The sequence below is a fragment of the Trichechus manatus genome, unplaced genomic scaffold (genome assembly GCF_000243295.1).
Source record: "Trichechus manatus latirostris isolate Lorelei unplaced genomic scaffold, TriManLat1.0 scaffold00054, whole genome shotgun sequence".
NCBI classification, from domain to species: domain Eukaryota; kingdom Metazoa; phylum Chordata; class Mammalia; order Sirenia; family Trichechidae; genus Trichechus; species Trichechus manatus.
The window spans coordinates 2,032,917-2,057,241 of NW_004443990.1; the positions used below are offsets into that span (position 1 = coordinate 2,032,917).

A 24,325-nucleotide genomic window follows, 5' to 3' on the forward strand; every position below is an offset into this window, starting at 1 on the left:
ATTCAAGAATTGCATTTAGAAACACCTGCTTTTCGTGCACCGTACAATTCACCCATTAAAAGTGTAAACTCAGTGGCTTTTAGCATGTTCACAGAGTTGTGAAACCATCACCATAATCAATTTTAGAACATTTTCATCACCCCAGAATGAAACCCTGTAACCTGTAGCCATAATCTTTCCATGTCCCCCAGCCTTAGGCAACCACTTATCTACTATGTGTCTCTGTAGATTTCCCTGTTCTGGCCATTTCATATAAATGGAATTATACAATATATGACTTTTTGTGTGTGGCTTCGTTCACTTAGCATAATGCTTTCAAGGTTTTTCTGTGTTGTAGCATGTATCAGTACTTAATTCTTCTTTATGGTTGAAGAACATTCCATTGTATGGATATACCATATTTTGTTTATCCATTCATTAGTGATGGGCATTTTGGGTTGTTTTCATCTTTTGGCTGTTATGAATAATGCTGCTGTGAACATTTGTGTACAAGTTTTTGTGTCTCATATGTTTTTATTTCTCTTGCGTATATACTCAGGAGTGGAATTGCTGGGCACATGGTCACTCTGAGTTTAATTGTTGAGGAACTACCAGGTTATTTTCCTAAGTGGTTGTACAATTTGACATTCCCACCAGCAGTGTATGAGAATTCCAGTTTATCCACATCCTCACCAATACTTGTTATTATCTATCAACTTTTTGATAGACAGTAGTGGTATCTAGTCCTAGTGGTATCTCATGAAGTGGTATCTTATTTTGGATTTCTCTCATGACTAATGATGTTGAGCATCTTTTAATGTGCTTATTGGCCATTTATATGTCTATGGAGTAATTTCTGTTCAGATCCTTTGCCCATTTTTTAATTGGGGTATTTGTGCCTAATCCAAGGTCATGGATAGTTACTATGTTTTCTTCTAAGAGTTTAATAGTTTTGCTCCTCCATTTAGGTCTTTGATCCATTTTGAGTTAATTTTTGTATGTTGTATATTGTGTGAGAATATCCATTTGTCCTAGCACCATTTGTTGAAATGACTGTTTTACCCGACGGAATGAACTTGACACACTTGTTGAAAATCATTTGATTGTAAATGTGGATATCTGCTTTTTAAAGTAAGGTTTGTAGACTTGTGAGTTGACTTTGCCAAGAAAAATAAGACCAAGTATTACAGAGTAGTTAAAGCTTTTGTTTTTCAAAATGAATTCAGGTCACCTGTCCATTGGACCAATCACTGGGACGATACCATATAAAATTGCATGACTCTCATGTGCCTTCTTAATTACTGGAAAAAAGTCTTTCCTAATGGAAGACTCTTCATTTAGTGTGCTTTTATTGGATTTTGTTTTTATTTAAATTTGGAAACTTGGGTGATTTTAACAGCCAGGTCTCCTTATTTTGTTCACAAACATTGTAAGCTTGTTAGAATTATTTTTAGCCTTATAGAGGTTAATTTTTTCCCCCTTTCATTTGTTTTCAAAGATTAGCTAGAGGCAAAAGTTAATCTTTGAAAGAGTCATGCTTATAAAGTTGAGATAGTGCTGAGTGGCTGATGTTCTGCTGATTCTAGCTATAAAATTGTTTTTTGGAGAGCAGTGAAAACAATTTGCTTTTCATTCCAATACACTATAGTTTTTGAGGTCCACTGAGCTTCTAAAAACATCAAACTCAAAAAGTGAAATGAAAAATTGTAAATTACATTTTCCCTTATGATCCTTTAGTATTTTTAAACGAGAATATATTTATTAGCATCTATTGAGGTTGAAGTGGTTATAAGAATTGATAGAGTTAGATTATGTTGACTTTTTAAAAGCTAATTAAGGAGATTAATTACCTCTAATGAGATGTTGGAGTCCATGGGCAGTACAAATGGTTAAATGCGCTTGGCTGGTAAGCGAAAGTTTGGAAGTGCAAAAGCGAAAGTTTGGAAGTGCAGAGTCCACCCAGAGGTACCTCTGGGCCTGACCATCTACTTCTGAAAAATCTGCCAATGAAAACCCTATGGAGCACAATTCTACTCTGACACACATAGGGGTGCCATGAGTTGGAATTGACTCCATGGCAACTGATAATGTTATGCCAAGTTCACAGGTATAGTCACATTTGGTTCTATTTTTCTTGACAGTTTTTAAAAGGTGGAAAACTTTCTTATAGAACCATATTTACACTCATTTCTTCAGCTCTGAAATTTTCTATGGAATATGTGTATATATACACATTTATAAAGTTAAGTATATTTTTGTATGAATAATGTTAGTTTACTCAGTAGGAGTCTAATAATGAAATTTATTATCTAAAAAGTGCACAATATATATTAGAGTGTGTTGTTTTGTGTATGGATATAGTAATGTCACATTACCCATAGATCAGAGTTCTAGAAACCCAAAGCCTACCAAACATATACCTTCAAATCCTGGAAGAAACAGAAGATTTTTAACAATGAAGCAAATAAAAATAAGAGGGCTTATACCTTTCATTTTATATGACTTGTGGAGTTTCTCTCTGGGTCATTGTTTTCTTTTCAAAATGAAGGTGTGCTCTTTCAAAATAGATGGTAGTTCAGGGAGCTGAACTAAAAACTGCTCAGTAATGGAGCAAACAGCCATGTATCCTTCTTTGGTACTTGTGAGCACAGCAATACTGACATAGTCACAGTGATGCCCAAATGCTACTCAAAGGCTTTTTGAAATAGGGAAGCATGTTATATAAATTTATGAAAGATTTCAGTTAATAAAGGACTTGAGAATGAAAGAGCTGGCTCTTAGGAGTGCATGCTATTTTGGATATTTGGAAAACTTATGTAGAGAATTTTATTGTTTAACATTGCCTAATGCATTGATTACTGTAATTAGACATTTAATGAGTGTCTGCTATGTGTCAGGTACTGTTCTAGGTAATGGAGATTTAGCAGTGAACAAAACAGACATAAATCCTTGGCCTCACATATCCTTCTAGAAAAAGATAGAAAATAGATGAATAAAAAAATATTTATCATAGGACATACAAATATTTTATTTTTTAAGTTTTTGACTGTAAATGTCAAAGAAGTTAATTATTCTTTTTCTTATGATAAAGATGCTTTTGAATAAAATACTATATGTGGGTCCATACATGTATCAAAATTTATCAAATTATACAGTTTATGTATGTACAGTTTATGTCCATTTATTACCGACACAAACTGTTAAAAACAAAACAAAACTATGAACTGGTCATATCATTGTAACCTTGGCAGTATTCTAACGTTCTGGACTTCTAGAAACTAATGCCTGACACATGAAATGATTTACTTGTTTGCTGTAGACTCAGCTGTTAGACAGACATACATTGATTACTCTCGTCTCCATAGGGTCAATAACATAGATTGAGAACTGCTGGGTAGGGTATTGTCACTTGTGCAGCTTATAATGCAGTTCATGCCCTCTTTTGCCATTATGTTCATGTATTTCATGTAATTTGGCTATCTTTTGCAGTAGGAGAAATCTGTTACTGTGATGAAATCTTGTCTGTCTCCGGATTGTATAAATTTAGATTCCAGATTAAGACATAAACAATGAAATAGATAACCTCAGTTTGATCCTCAGGTGTTCATTTTAGAGAGAAACATTTGTGAAAAATTAAGGAGATACTTATGAAATGATAAGCTAGGACTTAAGGGGATTCTTTAGATTAATCTTTTATGTTCTTTGAATTCTTTGCAGTCTATTTTGAGTTGTCTCTTTAAGGCAGTTTTGTGAGACAATAAAGTATTTTTTGTTTAGGGCACAGATGAGGACCGAGACTCAGGAACCTCATTTGCATAGCCAGGAGGAGAAGATGACAGCCTCTGGATGACAGACACCATTCAATTATGTTGTTTCTTCGTTAGTAGAACTCTGTAACGTGGTTTTGAGCTTCCCATACATTGAAGTTGTTCACTGTCAGGGATATTTAATATATTCTTACTGAAAGGATAGAACCACAAAATAATCCTTCTTTCTAGTGTTGTTATTGGTTGGGACTGGAAGCAAGAAGAATGAAATTTAGTGCTTATTGTAGAGTTTCCAAGGTGCACCTGGTGAATTCAAACTGCTGACCTTTTGGTTAGCAGCCATAGCACTTAACCACTATGCCACCAGGATTTCCATGTAATATTTAGGATTGTGTAAATGATTCCTCAGCATCTTTCTACTGAGGCACCCTTTGTGGGTATTTTTAACCTCAGTTTATTCTTCTCATTGGCCCTACACTCAAGTCTTTTTCTTTTTTTTTTTTTAAATTTTTTTGTTTTTCTTTACCATAGTATGTAAGTGTGTGTATATGTATCTGATAGTCTTCTTTATCTTTTTCTCTTAAATTCCTGACCCCATTGTATCCTTTCTCTCTCCTGTCTCAACATTCTTGCTTGAGTTAAGAATTTATGGACTTATGCTCTTTAAATGATTCCTGTTAGCTTCTCTCTCTTATTCTAGGAATAACTATGAAATTCCCATTTTTTGCTAAAGGTGATTAAGAGTTCTTTCCAAATTTGTTTCTTATTAGAACAGAATCAAAATAAAAATCAAACTATGTAGAGGAGGGAAAAAGAAATCTTTACCCTTAGCTATAACGACTAGTGTTATGGGAATTTTATCTGAAACTTTAAAATTTTTTTTTTTTTAACTTTTCTGTTTTTCTGGCCAACGTAAGAGTCACCAACAGAAAAGTTAATAAGAAAGTTCTCAATATTGTCATTTCAAATTTTTTCAGGCTGCTATCCTTGTCCTGGGCCAAACATGAATCCTATTGCTCTTGGGAGCCGCTGGCTTGTTTATGCAGAAAACAAGGTAAGGCATGGCCAATGTTTAGATTATATGTAATGGAGTGAGTGTTGAAGGAGTTTCCATTGTAGATACCTATGCTCCATAGATGATTACCGACCAAAAATTAATGTTTAACTTACTAGTTTATTTTTTGTTTTATTTGGCTGTAGTTGTGTAATCCATAATCTTCCTATCTCCCTTCTTGCTTTTGATCAGTATTTGGACTCTGTAAAGAATTCATAAACATTTGACTCTGTAGAACTTTAATTTTCTAGGCTCTGTATAGAGTAGTTCACTCTATTAATCTCAAAGGACAGCATTGAGGTTATCACAAAACAACAACAAAACCAAACCCATTGCCGTTGAGTCGGTTTCGACTCACCCCAGTACTGGTGTTAAAAAATCAGCAGTTTCTGTGAAGCTAGAGATTGTGTCAGAAATGACCTCTGTCTTCATCAGTAGATTGGGGACCTGAGGCATAGAATAATTTAATTGACTTTAACTTTATGCTTAAAACTAGACCCAAATAAGAGTTTAGCCATTTATTTTAATAATGAAACTGCTGATCTTATCTATTAAGGTGAGTATAATAGAGTGAAGATATTATATTTGTACACTGAGAGTTTTATTTATGTCCACATAAGACAAGTGTTAAATTTGAATTTTTAAAAAGGAAGTTAAATCCTTTTTTACCCTGTCTGTGAATGTAGAATAAAATCTAAAAAAATATTAGAGACTTCAAAGAGGATTAGTACTTTTGATTTCATTTTTACCTGTTTGTTTAGTTATCTTATCATGCAAATAATATGAAATAATACAAATGACAAAATCAAGATGTGGTAAATAAAGTTACTATTTGGTGAGGCCATAGAGCTAGCAAATCTCTAGCCTCTGGAATACACAAAATCAAACTGTTGAAGTAAAGTATTTTTCTAGATGAATTCCTTGATACTTTATCTAAAATTCTGTCTGTAACAGTTATAGCCAGTGCAGTATTATGTTCTGTCCTCTCAATTTTCCAGTGTATCTAATTAAAAAAAGTTCTTTCCAAATTACTCTTTTTATACTTTGTTGACAAGTGGTATATAATTCAGTGTGATGACATAATGATTTTTTCTACTATTCACATCTGTAATACATTTCTTATGAGTGTTGAACACAACTAGAAGATATATAAATTGTCTCTTGGCTGTTGTAGCTGTATTCTCACATGTGGGAAACTGCCCATTTACAATTGGTGGTATTATGCAAATAGTTATCTATTGTTTTCAAGGGGAAAGAGCTCCCTTCATAGATTCATAACCTGGATGTATGCCAGTTGTTTTGCCTTTGCAAAGATACATGTCAATAATATCTGGTCTCATACACAGAGACCAGAAAATGTAGTGGAATTCACAAGGAGTTTGCTAATCAGATAGTTGTGCCACCCTTGGAAGAAACATTTCCATAGTATTTCCGTAAGAGCTAGTATTTATTACCAATTTGGAGCCCTGGTGGCACAGTGGTTAAAGTGCTCGGCTGCTAACTGAAAGGTTGGCGGTTTGAACCCACCAGCTGTTCCATAGGAGAAAGATGTGGCAGTCAGCTTCCATAAAGATTACAGCCTTAGAAACCCTATGGGGCAGTTCTCCTCTGTCCTGTAGGGTCGCTATGAGTTGGAATTGACTCGATGGCAGTGGGTTTGGTGTTTCTTTGTTTGTTGGTTTTGTAGCTTTTGGGCTGAGTGTAGAGTTACAAAAACGGAATTTTAGTTTTTGAGTGATAATCACTCTCTATTAAAGTCAGTGAAAATGCTCTTTGACTAAAATCTTAATCAAAAAGCCCTATATCTTGTTAGGGATTTTTGTTTTTCAGTGCCTCTTTTTAAAAATATGTATTAAACGCAGAACACTTACAGTAAACTTGCAAAAATAACTATAGTTCAAATAGCACAAATACCACAAATAACACCCATGCAGTCTTTACTCTCCCTGTGTCTCTCCCTCTCCCTCTGTCTCTCTCTCCCGATGTTCCACTCTGTATCTCTTCCTCTCGCTTTTTCTGTCTCAGTCTCCCCCATGCACTTCTTCCACCTTCCTCCAGTTCTTCCTCCCTCACTCCTTCTCCCTCACTCTTCCCTCCTTCCTTCTTTCCTTCCTCCCTCCCTCCTTCCTTCCCTTCTCTATGGTTATGGCCTTCATTTGATGTATAATTGGATACATTCATTTTTATATTTATGTAACACACACGCACTTATATTTCCCCTTCTTTCATAAAAGGTAACATATATGCTTTTTTACACATTGCTTTTTTACTTAACAATATTTCCTGGATATCAGTCCATTTGCTAAGAGTTACTGCATTACAGAAAATTCTGACTCATCTTTAAGTTAGATTAACCAAGACACAACGAAATTTTCTGATTCTAAATTTAAACCATAATTTCTGGCTTATTTAAATGCTGGGTCAGATTTAGCTGATATGAAAAAGGAAGAATGTGATCTATTTTCACACGTTTGTTCTTAAGTATTTTAGTTACCTGAAGCAGGGAAAAGATGGTAGCATTTCCAAAATGCTGTTTTTCCTTGCACATGCAGCAGGAGGCAGCAGAGGGATAGCTTTCATAATTCTTTCAATGTGTGTTTGTGAATGAAAGAGTGCATGAGATAGAGATTCTTTTTTAATAGATAAAACAATCACTTTTCAAACTTCCTGCTTTGCCCTATATGAAAACATTTGCTGGTCACCTGTCACTTGGAAGATTTCTCACCACTCAGCACAAAATCTGCTTAAACAACCACTCAGTAAGGCATAGCGAGATTGCCTAATAAATAGCTTGACATCTAATATCATACTTTTAAAAGATATTCCATTCTGTTATAATGTATTAATACTCCTTTGAAGTTTTCTCAACAATATCAATGATGAATAAAAATTTAAATTTAGAGTAAAGGGATTATGTACCAATCCTCAGGAGCCCTGGTGGTGCAGTGGTTAAGAGCTATGGTGAACTATGGCTGGTAACCAAAACGTTGACAGTTCAAATCTTTATCAAAGGGCATGGTTTTGAATTATGTGAAGCATTTTTTATTTTTTTGAATTCTGGGAAATGTAGATTCTTTGCGAATTCCAGATACTTTAAAAATTCATTTTACAATGTGGTGCTATTCTACTATTTTCATTTTATTTCTTTTAGATGCTTCTAACAATATTTTCTAACAGACTTTTTTTTTAGAGCAGTTTTAGGTTTACATAGATTTCCCAGATACCTCCTCCCCTTCTGCACACTATTTCTTCTATTATTAACATCTTTCATTCCTGTGGTACATTTGTTACAACTGATAAATCAGTATCGATATATTATTATTAACCAAAGTCCATAGTTTATATTAGGGTTCACTCATTATTTTTTTTAAGAGATTAGATTTAAAAATCTGGCCCTATTTTTATGGATATAAAACCTTTTTTTTTCTTGTTGAATATAGGAAGTGTAAGACCAGTGGGGAATTTAATCCTGGTTTATTATTGCTCAGCATCTGACTGAATCTTCCATATCAAACTAGTGATTCACTTAGAAAATTGGCAGGAGTATTTATGTCAGGCACAAATAAGGGCATATCTTTTTTATTCCTAATGCTAAAAGTACTAAGTTCTCTGAAGTGGACAGCTACTATGTGTTATGGTCGATTTATGCATAATTTGTGCCACTTTTCTACTGATAATTGAAAGCGGATATATGGCAAATTCTTTTGTCCATTTTAAAAAAAAATTTGTTTCCTTTTACAGTCTTTATAGAGGAATTAAGAGTACAAAACATCCAATTTGCCAGAATGTCAAATATTTAATGTTAGGAAGTCATGTCTAAGTCACTTGATCATGTTTTTAAAATTTATTTGTGGAAAGGCTGCCAGCCCCAAATCCTACCATTTCAGAGTTTATGAATTCTTAAAGACTATTCTGTAGTTAAGCATGAAACTGTGTGAGTGGCACCAGTGGATTATAAAAAGAGGTAAAAGTGTCTCAGCAGAGCTTTTAGCTGTTTGTCTGAAATACACTCATGCAAACATTCCCACCCACCACCATCATTATGCATGGTAAATAAACTTTAAACTGTTTAACTCAACAGGCTATTAGGATAAAGAAATAACTTTCTGGTTCTTTCTCTCTTTTTTCCAGTTGATTCGATGCCATCAATCCCGTGGTGGAGCCTGTGGAGACAACATTCAGTCTTATACTGCCACAGTCATTAGTGCTGCCAAAGTGAGTACCTCAGTAGTCTCTGGGAGAAGTTATCAGGTTTCTCCTCTGAATTATATTGAGATTGTCCCTTCCCTTTTCATTCAGAAATGTGTAGTATACTTTCAGAAGTCAATCAGAATTATTTTGCCACTCATGAGTATTGGTTACTAAATGATTTGATATTTAATGTCTCAAGGTTCATAAATAATACTTTATTTTCTATTTTAACGGTTATAGAGTTTGTACTTACCCTACTTTAAATATTTAAGTCGTTAGCTAGATTAAAGGCTGTTATGTAATTAATACCACTTTTGAAAGAAGCTTCAACATGTTTTAAGAGTGACTTCTGGATTCTTTGTGATCTGCACTGTTCTACCTACATTGACATCCCTTTGCATCTTTGGACATTTTTGAGTCGTCTTGACGTAAAAAAAGTATCATTCCTTAAGAAAACTTTAACCAAATCCCTGGCACATTCAAAGATTCTTTCATATCAGGGGGCTCCCCCCTGCATGTTTGTCAAGTGAGTTCTTTTCTTGTGTGGGGGTTTAATTTTGATGTTCGCTGGTAAACTTTATATGCTGATTATAAGGTATTCTTATAACTACTATCGTTTTGAATTGTGAAGTGTACAACAAAACAATTCTAATAATAGGGATGACAGAGTTAATCTAAATAACAGCATGTAATAGAAAGCACAACTATACAGAAAAGAACAACAGTTTAAAGCAAACCACAGGGAGAGAATCAAAGGTCACACTATTTTATGTAAAACAAATACAAAAATACTTCAAGATTGATCACAAATGCTTACACGATGTGCTTTAGAATGTGCTCCTTGTTTTGGTGGGAGAAGCATTGTGTCTTTTTCACTCAAATGGAAAATACTGAACAAATCTTACATTTACAATACTATATATTTTATATTTCAGAATTTTTATAAAGATTGATCAGTTTTTTCCATTGTATATGCAGAAATTATTGTTAAGATTTCGGCTGCTAACCAGAAGGTTGGCAGTTCAAATCCACCAGCCACTCCTTGGAAACCCCATGGGGTAGTTCTACTCTGTCCTATAGGGTTGCTATGAGTCGGAATCGACTCGATGGCAATGGGTATGGGTGTGCAAAAATTATGATGGTTATTTCAAAGAAGAAAAATCGAACGCAGAATAATTAGTCAACATCTTCATTGTTATTTAATAAGTGTGTAGTGTTTTCACAAAATGTATCAATGCAGTTTGGGTCTTATCCCTGTTAGACTAGTCTGCCTCATACGGTTTGATCAGAATTGCTCAGTGTATTATCCTTTTGAGTTAATTTTATTTATGGGGTGGATGACACTTTCCCACACCTTACACTCAATACTGTGAACTGTGAGGCATATACTGATGTCTTCCATATTTAGACTAACAAATGAGACTGATGACAACACCTTAATCCAGTCAATTTGCCATAGGCCATTACTCACCAACAGGTTGATTGGAATTCAGTGGTAGCCCTGGTGATATATGAAGATTTCCCATTATCTCCTGAATATTGTGTGTAAAATTTACTTTTGTTTAATTGTTTTTGCCAGATTGTAATGTTTATTCATGTTCACAGTTGTAAATTTAGAAGATGAAGGAAAGATATAGCCATGAACATAGATATCACCCATTTCTTGATAGTATTGTGTGTATCAGTCATTTTTTGATAGTTTTTTTTGTGTCTGTGTATGTATATAGTGAAACCTGTAAGAGCCAGAACTTGATGGGACTGCCTTGTTTTTGGGTCTTGCAAGTTTTCCTCTTTTGACACTTTTCTGTTGCTCATTTTAGTGGATAGAGCAGATTTCCGCCTTACACAGGTTCTGGCTTTCACAGGTTTTCTGTACATCATACATGTAATATATAAAATTACTCACATGTGTAATTTTTAGAAACACTTCCAGTTCAATACCATATATTGTACTTTGCCCTTTTAATTTATCACTGTACCTAATTTTTTAAAACATTTTCCTTGTATCGATATCATCTCTGTTTGTCTGTTTCTGGACTCCTCAGGCAAAGGGCATAAATATTTTGAAATTTCTTCAAAAATATTGCTAAAACACCTACCAGAAATAAAGTGACCCTTCATTTCACTTCCAAGGTGTGGAGATTTTATATAGAAAAAGATGGTGAGGTCGACCCCCCTCCTCCCCTTCCCCCTCCGCTAGTGGTAGTTCTCATAGTGAGGTGTGTTATATATTATATACTTTGGTTTATATTAGCCTTCTGAAGTGTACAGCAGTTCCAGTTTTACGTAATAACTTCATCAAAGTTACTTCTCTAATGAAATAGTACAATTTTAAGTATATTCTCTTTTCGTTGCTCTTAAACTCACAGCTTATTAAATAAGCCTTATTTTAGTCACCTTTTTTCCTAAAATGTTTGTTCGTTTTTATTCTTACTTTACTTTTTAAGCGTATGTTCCCAGAAAGAACTCCTTATACTCCTATTATATTAGCATGTTCACTTGGGAAAATTTGTTATGTGGTACACTTGTAATTCATAGATTTTTCTGTTTTTTTTTTTTTTTTTTTTTTGAGTATAAAAATTCCCTTAAAAAACAAACAAACAAATAAACTCACAAAGACGTCTTCAGGACTAGAAACCTCTGTAGAATTATATCAAACATTTAGGACTAAAAATGGCAATATTACAAAATCTCTTCCAGAGATTAGTAAAAATGATATACCTTATCTTGGTCTATGATGCTAGATCAGTTTGATACCAAAACTTGACAAGCACTATGAAAAAGAAAACTACAGTCCTTCTTACTCAGGAACATACCAAAAACTCACTGCCATCAAGTCAGTTCCCACTCAAAGCAACCCTATATGACAGAGTAAAACTTCCCCGTAGGGTTTCCAAGGCTGTAATTTTTACGGAAGCAGACTACCACATCTTTCTCCCACGGAGCGGCTCTTGCGTTTGAACCACCAACCTTTCAGTTAGCAGCCAAGTGCTTTACCCACTGCTCTGCCAGGGCTCCTTACTCATGAACATAGATGTGAAAAATCCTAAACAATCAGCCAACCTCCCCCTCCCCCCCAAAACAAAGGGCAATATATAGTAAGGGTAATGTGTCACAGTCTAGTTGAGATAATTCTGCATTCTAAGTCTGTTTTGTCACTCTGTAATTTGCCACATTAACAGAATAAAGGAGAAAAATTATATCATCATCTCAATTGTTACTCATAAGGTGTTTGATAAAATCCAACTTGTATTCACTAGTAAAATCATTTAGTAAATACAGGCAGTCCCTGAGTTACGAACATCCAATTTACAACTTGTACTTGCCCTTAAATGTTCTGTAAATTTGCCCTCACTTTGAAACAGTTGAACCAGCCCCTACTCACAACAAATTCTTCACCTTCTTCATAAAATCACCTTGTGATTCTTCACACAATCACCTTCACTTGCTGCACATGCAGCTTTTAAATCATTGAAAAGGCTTCTAGCCTTTTCTTGCACTAAAGTAAGGCTAAATAAGAACTGTATGCACCTGTTCCAGCTTACCTAGAAATTCTTAAAGACACATTCAGAAACAGATCTCATTTGTAACCTGGGGACTGCCTCTAGTGATAGTTTACAGTGCTCTGCAATCCATTTTTCATTTATCAAACATAGTAATCATGATCAAGTTAAAGTCTGTTTCTGATAACTCCATTGTCAGGGTCCCCTGTTGTGTGGTGCTTCTGCTGGATCTCATTCGTAAAATCTTGACTCCTTGTTTGTCTGATAATTTTTCATTGTGTGCCAGAAATTTTATTTCAAAAATAGGTTCTTAGAAAAATTTTGTACTTAGGCTATTGTTGTTGTTAGGTGCCGTCAAGTCTATTTCAACTCCTAGTGACCCCATGTGACAGAGTAGAACTGCCCCCGTAGGGTTTTCTAGGCTGTAATCTTTATGGTCTTTCTCCCCAGGAGATGCTGCATAGGTTCAACCAGCCAGCCTTTCAGTTAGCAGCCTAGGGCTTAACCATTGTTCTTCCAGGGCTCCTTATTTAGGATCTTATCTTCCTTTATCTTCTTTCAGACTTCTGGGGCCCTTGCAGTCTGGGATTATCTTAATCCGGTTTCAGGGAGTGAGGTTATTTAAATGAAGCTGACCTGCCATGGGTGTGAAGTCTTGTTTACTGCAGGTTTACTCTTACTTCTGGTGTGTATACCTTTCTGTCCCAACCCAAAGCACTGAGGTAAGGTCACCTGGTAGACCCCTTTGGCTGGCGTTTGCCACCAGTACATAACCTCCTCCTTCCTCAAAGTTGTCAAAAGCACTACTTAGTATTTTAGCAGACTTTTCCAAAACCAGCAAATGCCTCTAGGCCTAAATGCCCAGCTAATTTATCAGGATACCCTTGTTCTCTTGGATTTTAACCCAGTAACTCTTTACTGTCTTAATATTCAGTATCTTCCAGTAGAGTTAAAAACAAAAACAAATAACAACAATGTTCTCTTCAGTTTTCCTAATTGTTTGTATCTAGTCTGTCACCAATAGGAAATAAGATTTCTTCTTATTTATGATCATTTCTGTAATTTCTAGGTAAAAAAGGTATTTTTTGACACCTAACATGGAAAATGGAAACCCTAGTGGCATAGTGGTTAAGAGCTACGGCTGCTAATCAAAAAAAAAAAAAAGATCAGCAGTTTAAATCCACCAGGCGCTCCTTGGAAACTCTATAGGGCAGTTCTACCTTGTCCTATAGGGTTACTATGAGTCGGAATCAACTCGATGGCAATGGGTTTTAGTAACATGGAAAATATGTAAAAAACCATGTAGTATGTGCTGTTTAAGAAAATACTTACCTTAAAATAATTTCATTATTAAATGTTAAATCTTTTTTTCTGAAAGAGTAACCATTTATCTTTTTTCTTTCTGATGACAACTTCCTGTGTTGCGTCATAGAGGTTATGTAACCATTGTGTTATACAGAGGGATTAATTTTTAAATTTTTTCTTCTCACAGTGCAGTTGTTACAATAAACATATTAATTGTATAAGTAGTTGGAGCTCCTTAGAGGAAATAATCTTTTAATATTTTCTGAATTTCTAAGTATTATTTAAAATTAATCTTCCTTTATACTTTTAGATTTTTCCTTTGATTTTAGAAACAATTTAATTGCCAATTTATATAAAAGTGATGACTTCTGTATGTTAGTAATAAAGGAAAAATTTAAATATTGAAATTGCTTGACTTTTCAGATTGGATTACTTTGATAACATAAAAAATCTTGGTGTGAATTTCCTGTGCACCTCATAATGGTCTTATTTGATTCTTCCTTTAGTGTATTTTAACTTCAGTGTGGTAAATTGATTTAATAAAAATGCCTCTGTTTTCTCTTGTTAGTTGATAACTTCTTAATGACAACTAACAGCCTTTGTGAGAGCAGCACCATTAACACTAATGGGTAGGAAGGACAACTTATATGACATGGGAAAATTTAAAGATGACTAGTGACACTTTGACAAATCTGCCTGAAACAGAACAGAATAAGTTCCATGCTAATTTGAATTATAGGTCATAATGGATTATCTCACACTTTTGTCTGTAGCCTAATGTCCAGCTCTCTTATAACCACAGTTTAGTTCTGTGAGTACTCTAGCTAACAGAGAATGTAATGAACTTTAATTTAGATACCGCAGATTGTGAGGACACTCAGGCTAAATTATCTCTATTTGGCCAAATTAGATTTTAATATTTTAATATTTGCTTAGCTTTCACCTTTTTGGGGGTATGGATTTGAGGATATCATTAGGCATTCTTATAAGGCTTTACTGTACACACCCTAGCCACTAAAATCAATTGGAAAGACAAATTACTGTGAAATGAATGTGATACATGAAAACTGTTAAATGAGAACGTTATATATTACTTCTGAACACTAATGCCTATGGATTTGTTTGATTCTATCATTGAAACAAATTCTTCATAGAGGCAAAGGTCTTTACTAATGGGGAAAACTTCCAGCACTCCTCCCTCATCTCCCATATGAGACTTTGTTTTGAAAGTTTATGAGCTATGATCGGGAGTAGTTCTATCTTGGCACTTACTGTAGATTAGCTGCCTGGTAATTTTTGGATTTAGATTTTTTGCCACATAGTAAGTTGACCCCACTGATAGTTATAATTTTTATTTCTAAGAAATATCAATAACTCTTGTGTAAAATGAGCCTTTTACTATGAAATATACTACTTCGTCCCCTCATTTTTCGTGGTGCTTTTCCCTAGTCCTCTTATATTAACTTCTCCTATTATCTTACAGTTTGCTTTGGTACATTACTTTCTGTTTTTTGTGTGCTCTAGTTCTTTTAGTAGGGCCCTTTTAGTTTTATTCCTATTCATTGGTATAAGAGCATGAAATAATAGGCTTAGGGGCAAATGGAGAGGATATGCAACCAAAGACTAAAACTAAAACTAAAAGGCATTCCTTTGATAAAGGGATAGCTCCTTTAAGTGGGAGCATCACCATTAGCATTAATGGAATAAGTACATCAGCTGAGGCATCTCAGAGGTTAATCAGGCTTCCTGGCCAGCTCTTGACATCAATACACTGTGGCGCCTGATTCTGTTGGTCCTTCAGAAAGAGGCTTTCCTGACAACACCCTAACAGACTTTGTGTAAGTCATTTCTTGTGAATTATTGAAACAAACGTTTGGCTGCCAATTGATGAACGCTAATGTGTTTTATAATCACTGCAGTTTGGGTTTTTAGCACTAAACAAAACAGTTACAATTGATCTGTGGCTTTTTCTTGGTTTCAGTCAGCTGTATGTGATCTTTTCGCTTCAGTCCAACAGATGGCTTTGCTGGTCATTTTATTTAAGTATTCATAGGATACATTATTATAGTTTGCTTTTTTTTCCTTCCATCGTACATCTAAAACATAATTGAGTAGTAGATATTTAGTTTTCAATTAATTGGCCTTCCAGTAGATTTGTCTGATGCTGTCCAACCCGTATAACTTCATTTGGGTACGACTGCTGACTATGCTCTGTATTCATGGAAGTGTGAAATCACGAGTAATAACAGGAATGGATTACAAGGCAGTGTAGGATAGCGATTTAAAAATTAGGGTTTGGGAACAGACAGTCCTGCTTTTGAATTCTGGCTTTGTCATTGGCTAGCTGTTTGAGCTGCCATTTTACTTAACTTCTGTAACTCCAATTTTCTCTTCTGTAAAACTGGGGAAATCTATAGAGATATGTTTAAGAGCTTTGATTAGTCCGTAGTCTATGGTAAAGTTTCCACTGAAACATAATTTCAGTAAAATGCATACTTTGTTAGTGTCAGTTATATGATGTTTTAATGGAAGATTTCTTGGAAATACCACTTTTTCAGTTCCAGCCTTATGTTGTCACATAATTTAATTTTAGCCCAGTTGTTGCTTAAATAAAATTGGGCCTTAAACAAACAAACAAAAACTCTTTTTAAATTAAGATCTGAAATACCTTGTGTATAATAATTTATATTTAAAATTTTAGCTGTAGCGTATGCCAGAATATAGGTGAGGTTATTTTTTCCCCATAATTATTTTAGAAAATTGTTACCTTGTGTTTAAAACCGTTGTAGTCTGTTAGGGCTATTCTCCATACGTTTCGACTGTATATACTTCATGTTGAAGATAATCAGCCTGAATGTACTTTAATCAGTGTTTTTGTTGTTGTTGTTGTTAGTTATAGAGAGCAACTGATCAAATTGGTGTTGGATGCTGTTATAAACAAGACCTTTAAAGAGCTCAGTAAATGGTTACTTTATTATGGGGGATAACGAAAAAAAAAGAAAGCTGTCCTAATTTTCTATGCGAATTCTTAAAGTGCTGTATCTTGAACAATTTGAAGACTGTACCCTGGGAAATGGTCTCAGATATGGTTCTAGTGATGATAAACATTAATATTGAAGATTAATTTGAAATATTTTAATAAATTTTTTTCACAATATAAGAATTGGGAAAAAACTTTCTGGATGCATGCATATTATATAATGTGTTATTTTTAATATGGCCAATGTAATCTAGGCTGCATTTTTTGCATTCTGATGGTGAGACTCTTCTTTAACATGTATGAATTACATAGTTTTCTCTTTCAGATGAAGATATGGTTACTTAAAAAAAAAATTCTGTTAAAGCGTATGAAAATATTGAGATAATGAAATATACGTAAAAGAAAAAGTACTCACACATGACTAATCTATTTTCTTTGAATGACATGGAACTAAAATATAATAAAATATCTTAAGTTGTCTTTAATTGAAATAGTGTATTAGAAGCAATGCATAGAATTTTCTGTTATGAGATGGAAAAGAATCCTCTTAGCTAATTTTATGATATTTTGTTTATCTAGTAATTAGTATCTTGAACAGGGACAATTTTACACATACCAAATCTTGACATGCAATGTTATATAGTATCACATTATAGCTTTATTTTGCAAGAGTACATAGAGATTCTACCAATGTCTCAGTCTTTTTTTATGCTAGAAAATAGATACAAAATTATATTTGATTTTTAAAAAAATAGTACATCACATAGTGCCACTTTTTACTATGGCATATATTTTAAGATATATACATTAAGGGAAGGGAAAATGAAATATTTTATATAAAATTTTATACCCTCATGTGGAACAAAGCTCTTTAATTATTTACCTTTGACTTCATTCTGGAACTAATATTGATTTTCTAACTAAAATTCAAGATGGCAATAAAAGTCAGACTGAATTTCTGTGATAATTCCCTTAAAACCACTGCTACATGAAAAATTTTAAGTGCATAAAGGATTTCTTAGTATAATGAATATTTGGGTAAATAGAATGTGTATTTCTGTTTAGAAGTCAGATACTGATGTGAGGTCATATATTTTGCCTTTCATTTCATAGACATTGAAAACTGGCCTGACAATGGTTGGGAAAGTGGTAACCCAGCTGACAGGCACTCTGCCTTCAGGTGTGACAGAAGATGATGTTGCCATCCATAGTAATTCACGACGGAGTCCTTTCGTCCCAGGCATAATCACAGTTATTGACACTGAAACAGTTGGAGAGGGCCAGGTAAGAAGAGCTTTCATGCATGCAATGTGTGTTTCAAGAAGAGGCTGGACTAAGTAAGTATATCATTTGGTACCAATTTATTAGCCAAAATGTACTAGGCCTAGGAGATCATTAATTTGGAATTCTAGAAATTTAGATTATTTCCGGGTAGAATTTTTTTAAGAAATACTAACATGTTAAAACCTATTATTTCAAACATTATAGATATATCAAACCTGAAGGTAAAGCTGAAGTTGTAAGGAATTCCCCGTATCGGGATATTTATTTTTAAGTAATAATTATCTTTTTATACTGTTCCTTTCATAATACCGCTTCGTTTTTATGTGTAATGATGTTTGTTATAACCTAAATTATAAGACTTAAAATTTCTATTTAAGGCTGAGGCTTGCTCATAAAAGGAATCAACAAGATGTTACATATTTGGGACAGAAATAATAATTAGTAAATAATATCAAAATTAGTATGGATAAAAATTTTCTTATAAATAGCAAAAAAATCATGAAATCTCAATCTAGCATATCAGAATACATGTTAACAGTTTATAAAATCTTGTGTCTTCAGATAAAAACAAGTAGTTGTAATGCTTTTTAACCTAGATTCCGAAACGTTTAGGAGGGCTGATTATAAACATGAAAAAACATTTTATGCTTGCATTTAAATATTCCTGGTAAAAAACTGCATATAATTTGGGTTCTGATTTTTTCTGTTTGCACTCATGAACATTATTATTATTATTTGCATCATAGTCTTGTCTTGATTTTTAAAATACATTTCTAAAGGGAAGGTTTTTTTTAATTATTCTAGTAGTTTGTGATAATTCTTATAAACAATATAATCTAAAGTCAACTCCTCAAGTAAATAAGAGCAGAGCAAGATTTTGCAAATAAAAATTATTTTAGTTTTATAAAGTACAACAACATATTTAATTCTATGTTCAGAGCAATGTTTAGAAACTTTGTGAGCATTAAAGTATTAATCCTGAATATTGCAATTTTTGAGAAAATTTGCTACCAGTATATATGGGCTGACATTTGATGAAAGATGATTACATTTGGCAGCTTCTCATGTGGTATTTCCTATAGTAAGATCAGATGGCCCTTTAAGAAAATGTTTAATTTACTGCAGTTAAAAGAGAATAACTTTGAAATTCTGGGTTATTGAATTTGACTATCATATTTTTATTTGAAATCTGAATAAGAATAGTTCTCCCCTCCCCCCATCTTTACTTTGTGGTTAACCAAATATGTTAACCCATTTCTGTGCAGTCGGTTCCGACTCATAGCGACCCTATAGGACAGAGTAGAATTGCCCCATAGGGTTTCCAGGGAGTGGCTGGTGGATTCAAACTGCCAGCCTTTTGGTTATCAGCCAAACTCTTAACTATTATGCCACCAGGGCGCCCCAGATGTGTTACAGGCTTGTATTCTTGTTTAAAACTCTTTTTTAATGAAGTGCTAGCAAGTTTTCAGTTCACTGTAATGAGTTTTTTTTTTTTTTTTTTTTTTAATTCTGTTAATTAGGTGAAGTGGATAGATACATACAGATGTTCTCTTTTTAAATTGGAGTTAAATATATAAACCCCTAATGTTTTATGAGTGTTAAAGTAAAAAATACTTTCTTTTGGCCTTGATTCTTGATTTTTAATTAATTCATCTACAAGGCCACCCACATTACTGTGAAGTAATAACCCTCATCAACATTGTCTAGTTTGGTGACTGTAAGTCTGTTAAAGATCTAGCATTTGTTGACAGAGATTTGTGGTTATTTAAGGATAGAAAACGTTCTCTTAATATTTTTGATGAAATCAAGAGGTAAAACTCGTATATTAATTTATTTCATTATATTGAAGTACAGGTGGTCCCTGGGTTATGAACATCTGACTTACATACAACCCGTAGTTATGAACCAACCCCTGTAAAGCTTATTATATTAAAAACTCGAGGTACATATAATGTTTTGTAATAACAAATGAGCACTACTTTGCAACACCCATCAAAACATTATTATTATTGTTATGTTAAAGATATTTTAGTGTGTCTGGAAGTGTTTCTTTAGTGTATTTTATGCATAGAAAGGTTCACTATATACTATATACTAAGACAAACTTTTGATTAACTGACAACTGATGTTAGATAGGAACTGTACCTAACTGTTCCAACTTATGTAGAAATTCGATTTAAAGACAGACTTAGGAATGGAAATTGTTCATAATCTGAGGACTGCCTCCATAGGAATATATTATAAGAAAAAATTTAAATAAAAGCATAGCATAAGAATTAATGTTTTTAAATGTGGTTTGGTTTTTCATTCCTGTTCTGCATTAACTTTTTATGACTTTAAAAAGGAATTTTCAGTAAGTGAGTTTAGGAATATGTAAATAGACTAGATTGTGGAATTGCAAAAAGTTCATTTCTCTGTGATTGATGTGTTAGGAACACTTAAAACACTTGAAAGATGTTTATTAGGAAATAGAAATTATAGGAATGTTAGTTTTTAAAAGTTAACATCTCATGTTGTTGACCATGAAATATTTATATTTTCTGTTATTGGTTGGGAGCTATAATCTATTTTCATTCCTATTTATTACATATTCTGAAAATTTAACTTGATTTTTAAAATCCACTGTAGAACAGAAAATAGATTTATTTTTAATAAAAGATATGTTGCTGTGTACATTTTAAAAGAATTATAAATATTTTCAAAGCACCAGGATTCTCTCCGAGTGTAATACTGACCGTCTTTCTTTTATTAACGTGAATCTGTTTTTTGTCAAGAAGACATTTTTTGTCTGTGATTAATAGTTCAGTTGGAGTATGAGGCTGTTTTTAGGATTGCAGTGGTTAATGTCATAGATTTATCACTTTTAGCTCTTTCCACTGATGTTTGACCTTAGCTGTAATGTTTTTTCTTTTCCTCATATATCTCAGGTAATAAGGCTGATGTTACATTGGCTTTTGCTGTTTAAATCCATTGAGCCTTTAATAAACATTGTCCTGTTTACAGTGGTAGTGTATAAATTTGACTCTTCATCTTTCTGATGATAAATTGATTAGTTTGATTTTATGATGACAGGATCATTGTTTGGTAACTGCATTAAGGCAGAATGGATTTGATTGACTTTGTGTCTGTTTTTATCTGTGTTACTTTCATGTTTTATTTAAAAGCATTTCTTGACTAGGATAAGTTGAGTGGTATCATTTGCCTTTACAGGTTTATATAATTGAAGTCATAATGGATAATAACTACTAGTTAGCAAGGTGGAGAAATCTCTAATTAAAGAGAAAGGACTCAGAATGATGATAGAGACTTGAGTTATTTCTTGCCCTGAGAGCAAATGTTATTCATAACAATTTAATGATTTTGTCTATCTTCTTGTTCAGACAATAATGGCTAGCTTATCCATCTTGTATCAGTTAAACTGCTTTGCTTTGTTTCGGTACAGTCAAGTTGTGAATACATATTTAGGGTTCAGCGTGCTTAGTTAAGTGGTGAGTAAAGATTAGGTCTTCGGCAAGTTTTATTTGGATATCTCTGGTACTAATGGTTTGATGTTTTCGGAAAGGTGATAATGCAGTTCTAAAGTGCCTCGTTCTATAAGAAGAGAGGAGAAGGAAAGGAAAGGGAATTTTATAAAATCAAGTCGTAGAACAAGGGACAAAAGATAGGAATAAATATTTCACACGGGGGAAAAATGTACAAATGGTCCGTCTGTGTGACTCCACTGATTGTAAGATAAATGTAAATTAAAACTACACTGAGATACCATTTATCACCTATCAGAATGGGAGAAATATAAAAGCTTGCAGTATACTGTTTTAAAAAGTTTTAACTTTGAAGTAATTACAAACTTATACTAAGTTGCAAATATATCCATGTGCCCTTAACTCAGCGCTCTCCAGTTTTCCTCTTATGCTGACATATTTTATAGCTGAAGTACAATATCGAAGAAACATCAAATTTTTATTATTAAAAAAATTAAAAACTGTTTAAAAGAACTATTGACACTAAATTCTCTATCTAGAGAAAATATCTTTTAGGAATCAAGTAGAAACAAACACATTCTTAGAAAATGGAAAACTAAGTGAATTTGTCACTAGCAGATTTACTGTTAAAGAATGCCTAATGGAAGTTGTCCAAGGAAATGATAGCAGAAGGCTTGGAACTTGAGAAAGCAAAGAACAATGGAATGGGTAAAAATAGTGCTATATGTAGTAGATTATCCTTCCTCTCATCAGTTTTTAAAATTATATGTAATGGTTGAAGCAAAAATTATAATATCATCTGATATGGGGTTCAGTATATGTAGGGAAAATTCTTATGACATTTATTTTAAAAAGTGTGACTGTAAATTGAACTTCAGAAGTTAAAATCTTTTATGCTGTGAAGAAAGTGAAAAGACAATTTAGAGAATGAGAAAATATTTGCAAATCATATATCTGGTAAGGGACTATATCTAGAATATATAAAGAACTCTTGTTGTTAGCTGCTTTTGAGTCAGCTCTGACTCATGGTGACCCCATTTACAACAGAATGAAACATGGCCTGGTCCTGTGCCATCTTCAAAATCTTTGGTATACTCAAGTTTATTGTTGCAGCCACTGTGTATTTTGAGTGCCTTCCAACCTAGGGCGCTTATCTTCCAGCTATATATGAGACAATATTCTGTTATGATCCATATGGTTTTCGTTGACTAATTTTTGGAAATAGGTTGCCAGGCCTTTCTTCCTACTCTGTCTTAGCCTGGAGCTCTGCTGAAACCTGTCCACCATGGGTGACCCTGCTGGTATGAGAAATATCAGTGGCATAGTTTCCAGCAAGCCACCACAGTATGACAAACTGACAGACAAGTGATGAAAAGAACTTACAACTCAATAACAAAAGGACAAATAATGGACATTTCTCAAGTTATACAAATGGCCAATAAACTCATGAAAAGATACAGAACTTCATTAGTCATTAGGGAAATGGAAATTGAAACCACAATGAGATACCACTTGACACCCACTAGGATGGCTGTAATAAAAACGACAGACAATAACAAGTGTTGTCAAAGATGTGCAGAAATGGGAACCCACATACATTGCTGGTGGGAGTGTAAAGTGGTGTAGCTTCTTTGGAAAACAGTCTGGCAGTTCTCCAAACGATTAAGGATAGAGTTACCATGTGACCTAGCAATTCAACACCTAGGTCTAATACCGAAGAAAAATGAAAACATGTATCCTTGTAAAAACTTGTAAACAGATGTTCACAGCAGCATTTTTAATACTAGCCAAAATGAGGAAACAACCCAAATGTCCATCAGCTGATGAGTAGGTAAACAAAATATGGTAGATTCAGGCAATGGAGTATTATTTTGCCGTAAAAAGAAATGTAGTACTAATAATTCATGTTACAACATGGATAGACCTTGAAAACATTATGCAGAGTAAAGCAGTCACAGTAGACCACACATATTGTATGGTTCCATTTATATAAAATGTCTAAATTAGGCAAATCTATAGAACAGAAAGTAGATTAGTGGTAGTGTAGGGCTGGGAGGTTTCAGGGGAAATAGGGAGTGACTTTTTGAGGTAATGAAAATGTTCTAAATTTGGTGGTGGTGTTGGTTACCTAACTTTGTGAATATAGTAATGTATGAAAAAACTACTGAACTATACATGTTAAATGGGTAAATTGTGTGGTGTGTGAATTTTATCTCAAGGCCATTTAAAAAGAAGATACTAATACATCTCTTAAAGCAAAGACCTAGGCTATTTAGAAACGTTGGCCTACTTCACTTTTCTGGAGATTGCCCCTATAAGGAGAGCAATATTCATATGTACGTATGTGTGGTATTTTCCTTCTTTTTTTTTTTTTTTATTTTTGGTCACAGCTGTTGAAAACTCTATAGAGTGCAGTTTCCTTCTGACACACGGGGGGTTGCTATGAGTTGGAATCAACTCCTGGCAACTGATACTAGTAAATTTTTTTAAAGTCTAATGTAACCAGAAAAAAGAGAAGGGAAAAGTAGTTCAGAATGCATCTTTAAAAAAAAAAAAATTGTGATAAAATACATATAATAAAATATTTAACCCCGAGACTATGGCACTGGGACACCCTGCTAACTCAGAACTGAAGCCACTCCTGAAGTCCACTTCAGCCAAAGATTAGACAGGCCTATGAAATAAACAATAACATGCGTGAGAAACATGCTTCTTTAATTCAATCAAGTATACAAGAACAAATGGGCAACACCTGCCCAAAAGCAAAGGTGAGAAGTCAG

General features: G+C 33.7%; 1 protein-coding gene across 3 annotated transcripts in view; it reads left to right on the forward strand.

Annotated features, from left to right (window-relative positions):
- BCAS3 (BCAS3 microtubule associated cell migration factor) overlaps positions 1-24,325 on the forward strand; it is a 641,765-nt gene that overhangs the window by 183,021 nt on the left and 434,419 nt on the right. For all 3 annotated transcript variants that reach the window (XR_002824359.1, XM_012555963.2, XM_012555964.2), the window contains exons 10-12: positions 4,724-4,800; positions 8,932-9,015; positions 17,893-18,063. Coding sequence is in view for 2 of the 3 variants with exons in the window: in XM_012555963.2 (XP_012411417.1) it covers positions 4,724-4,800; positions 8,932-9,015; positions 17,893-18,063 (332 nt within the window). In the remaining variant the exon portion in view is untranslated. The remainder of the gene's footprint in view (positions 1-4,723; positions 4,801-8,931; positions 9,016-17,892; positions 18,064-24,325) is intronic.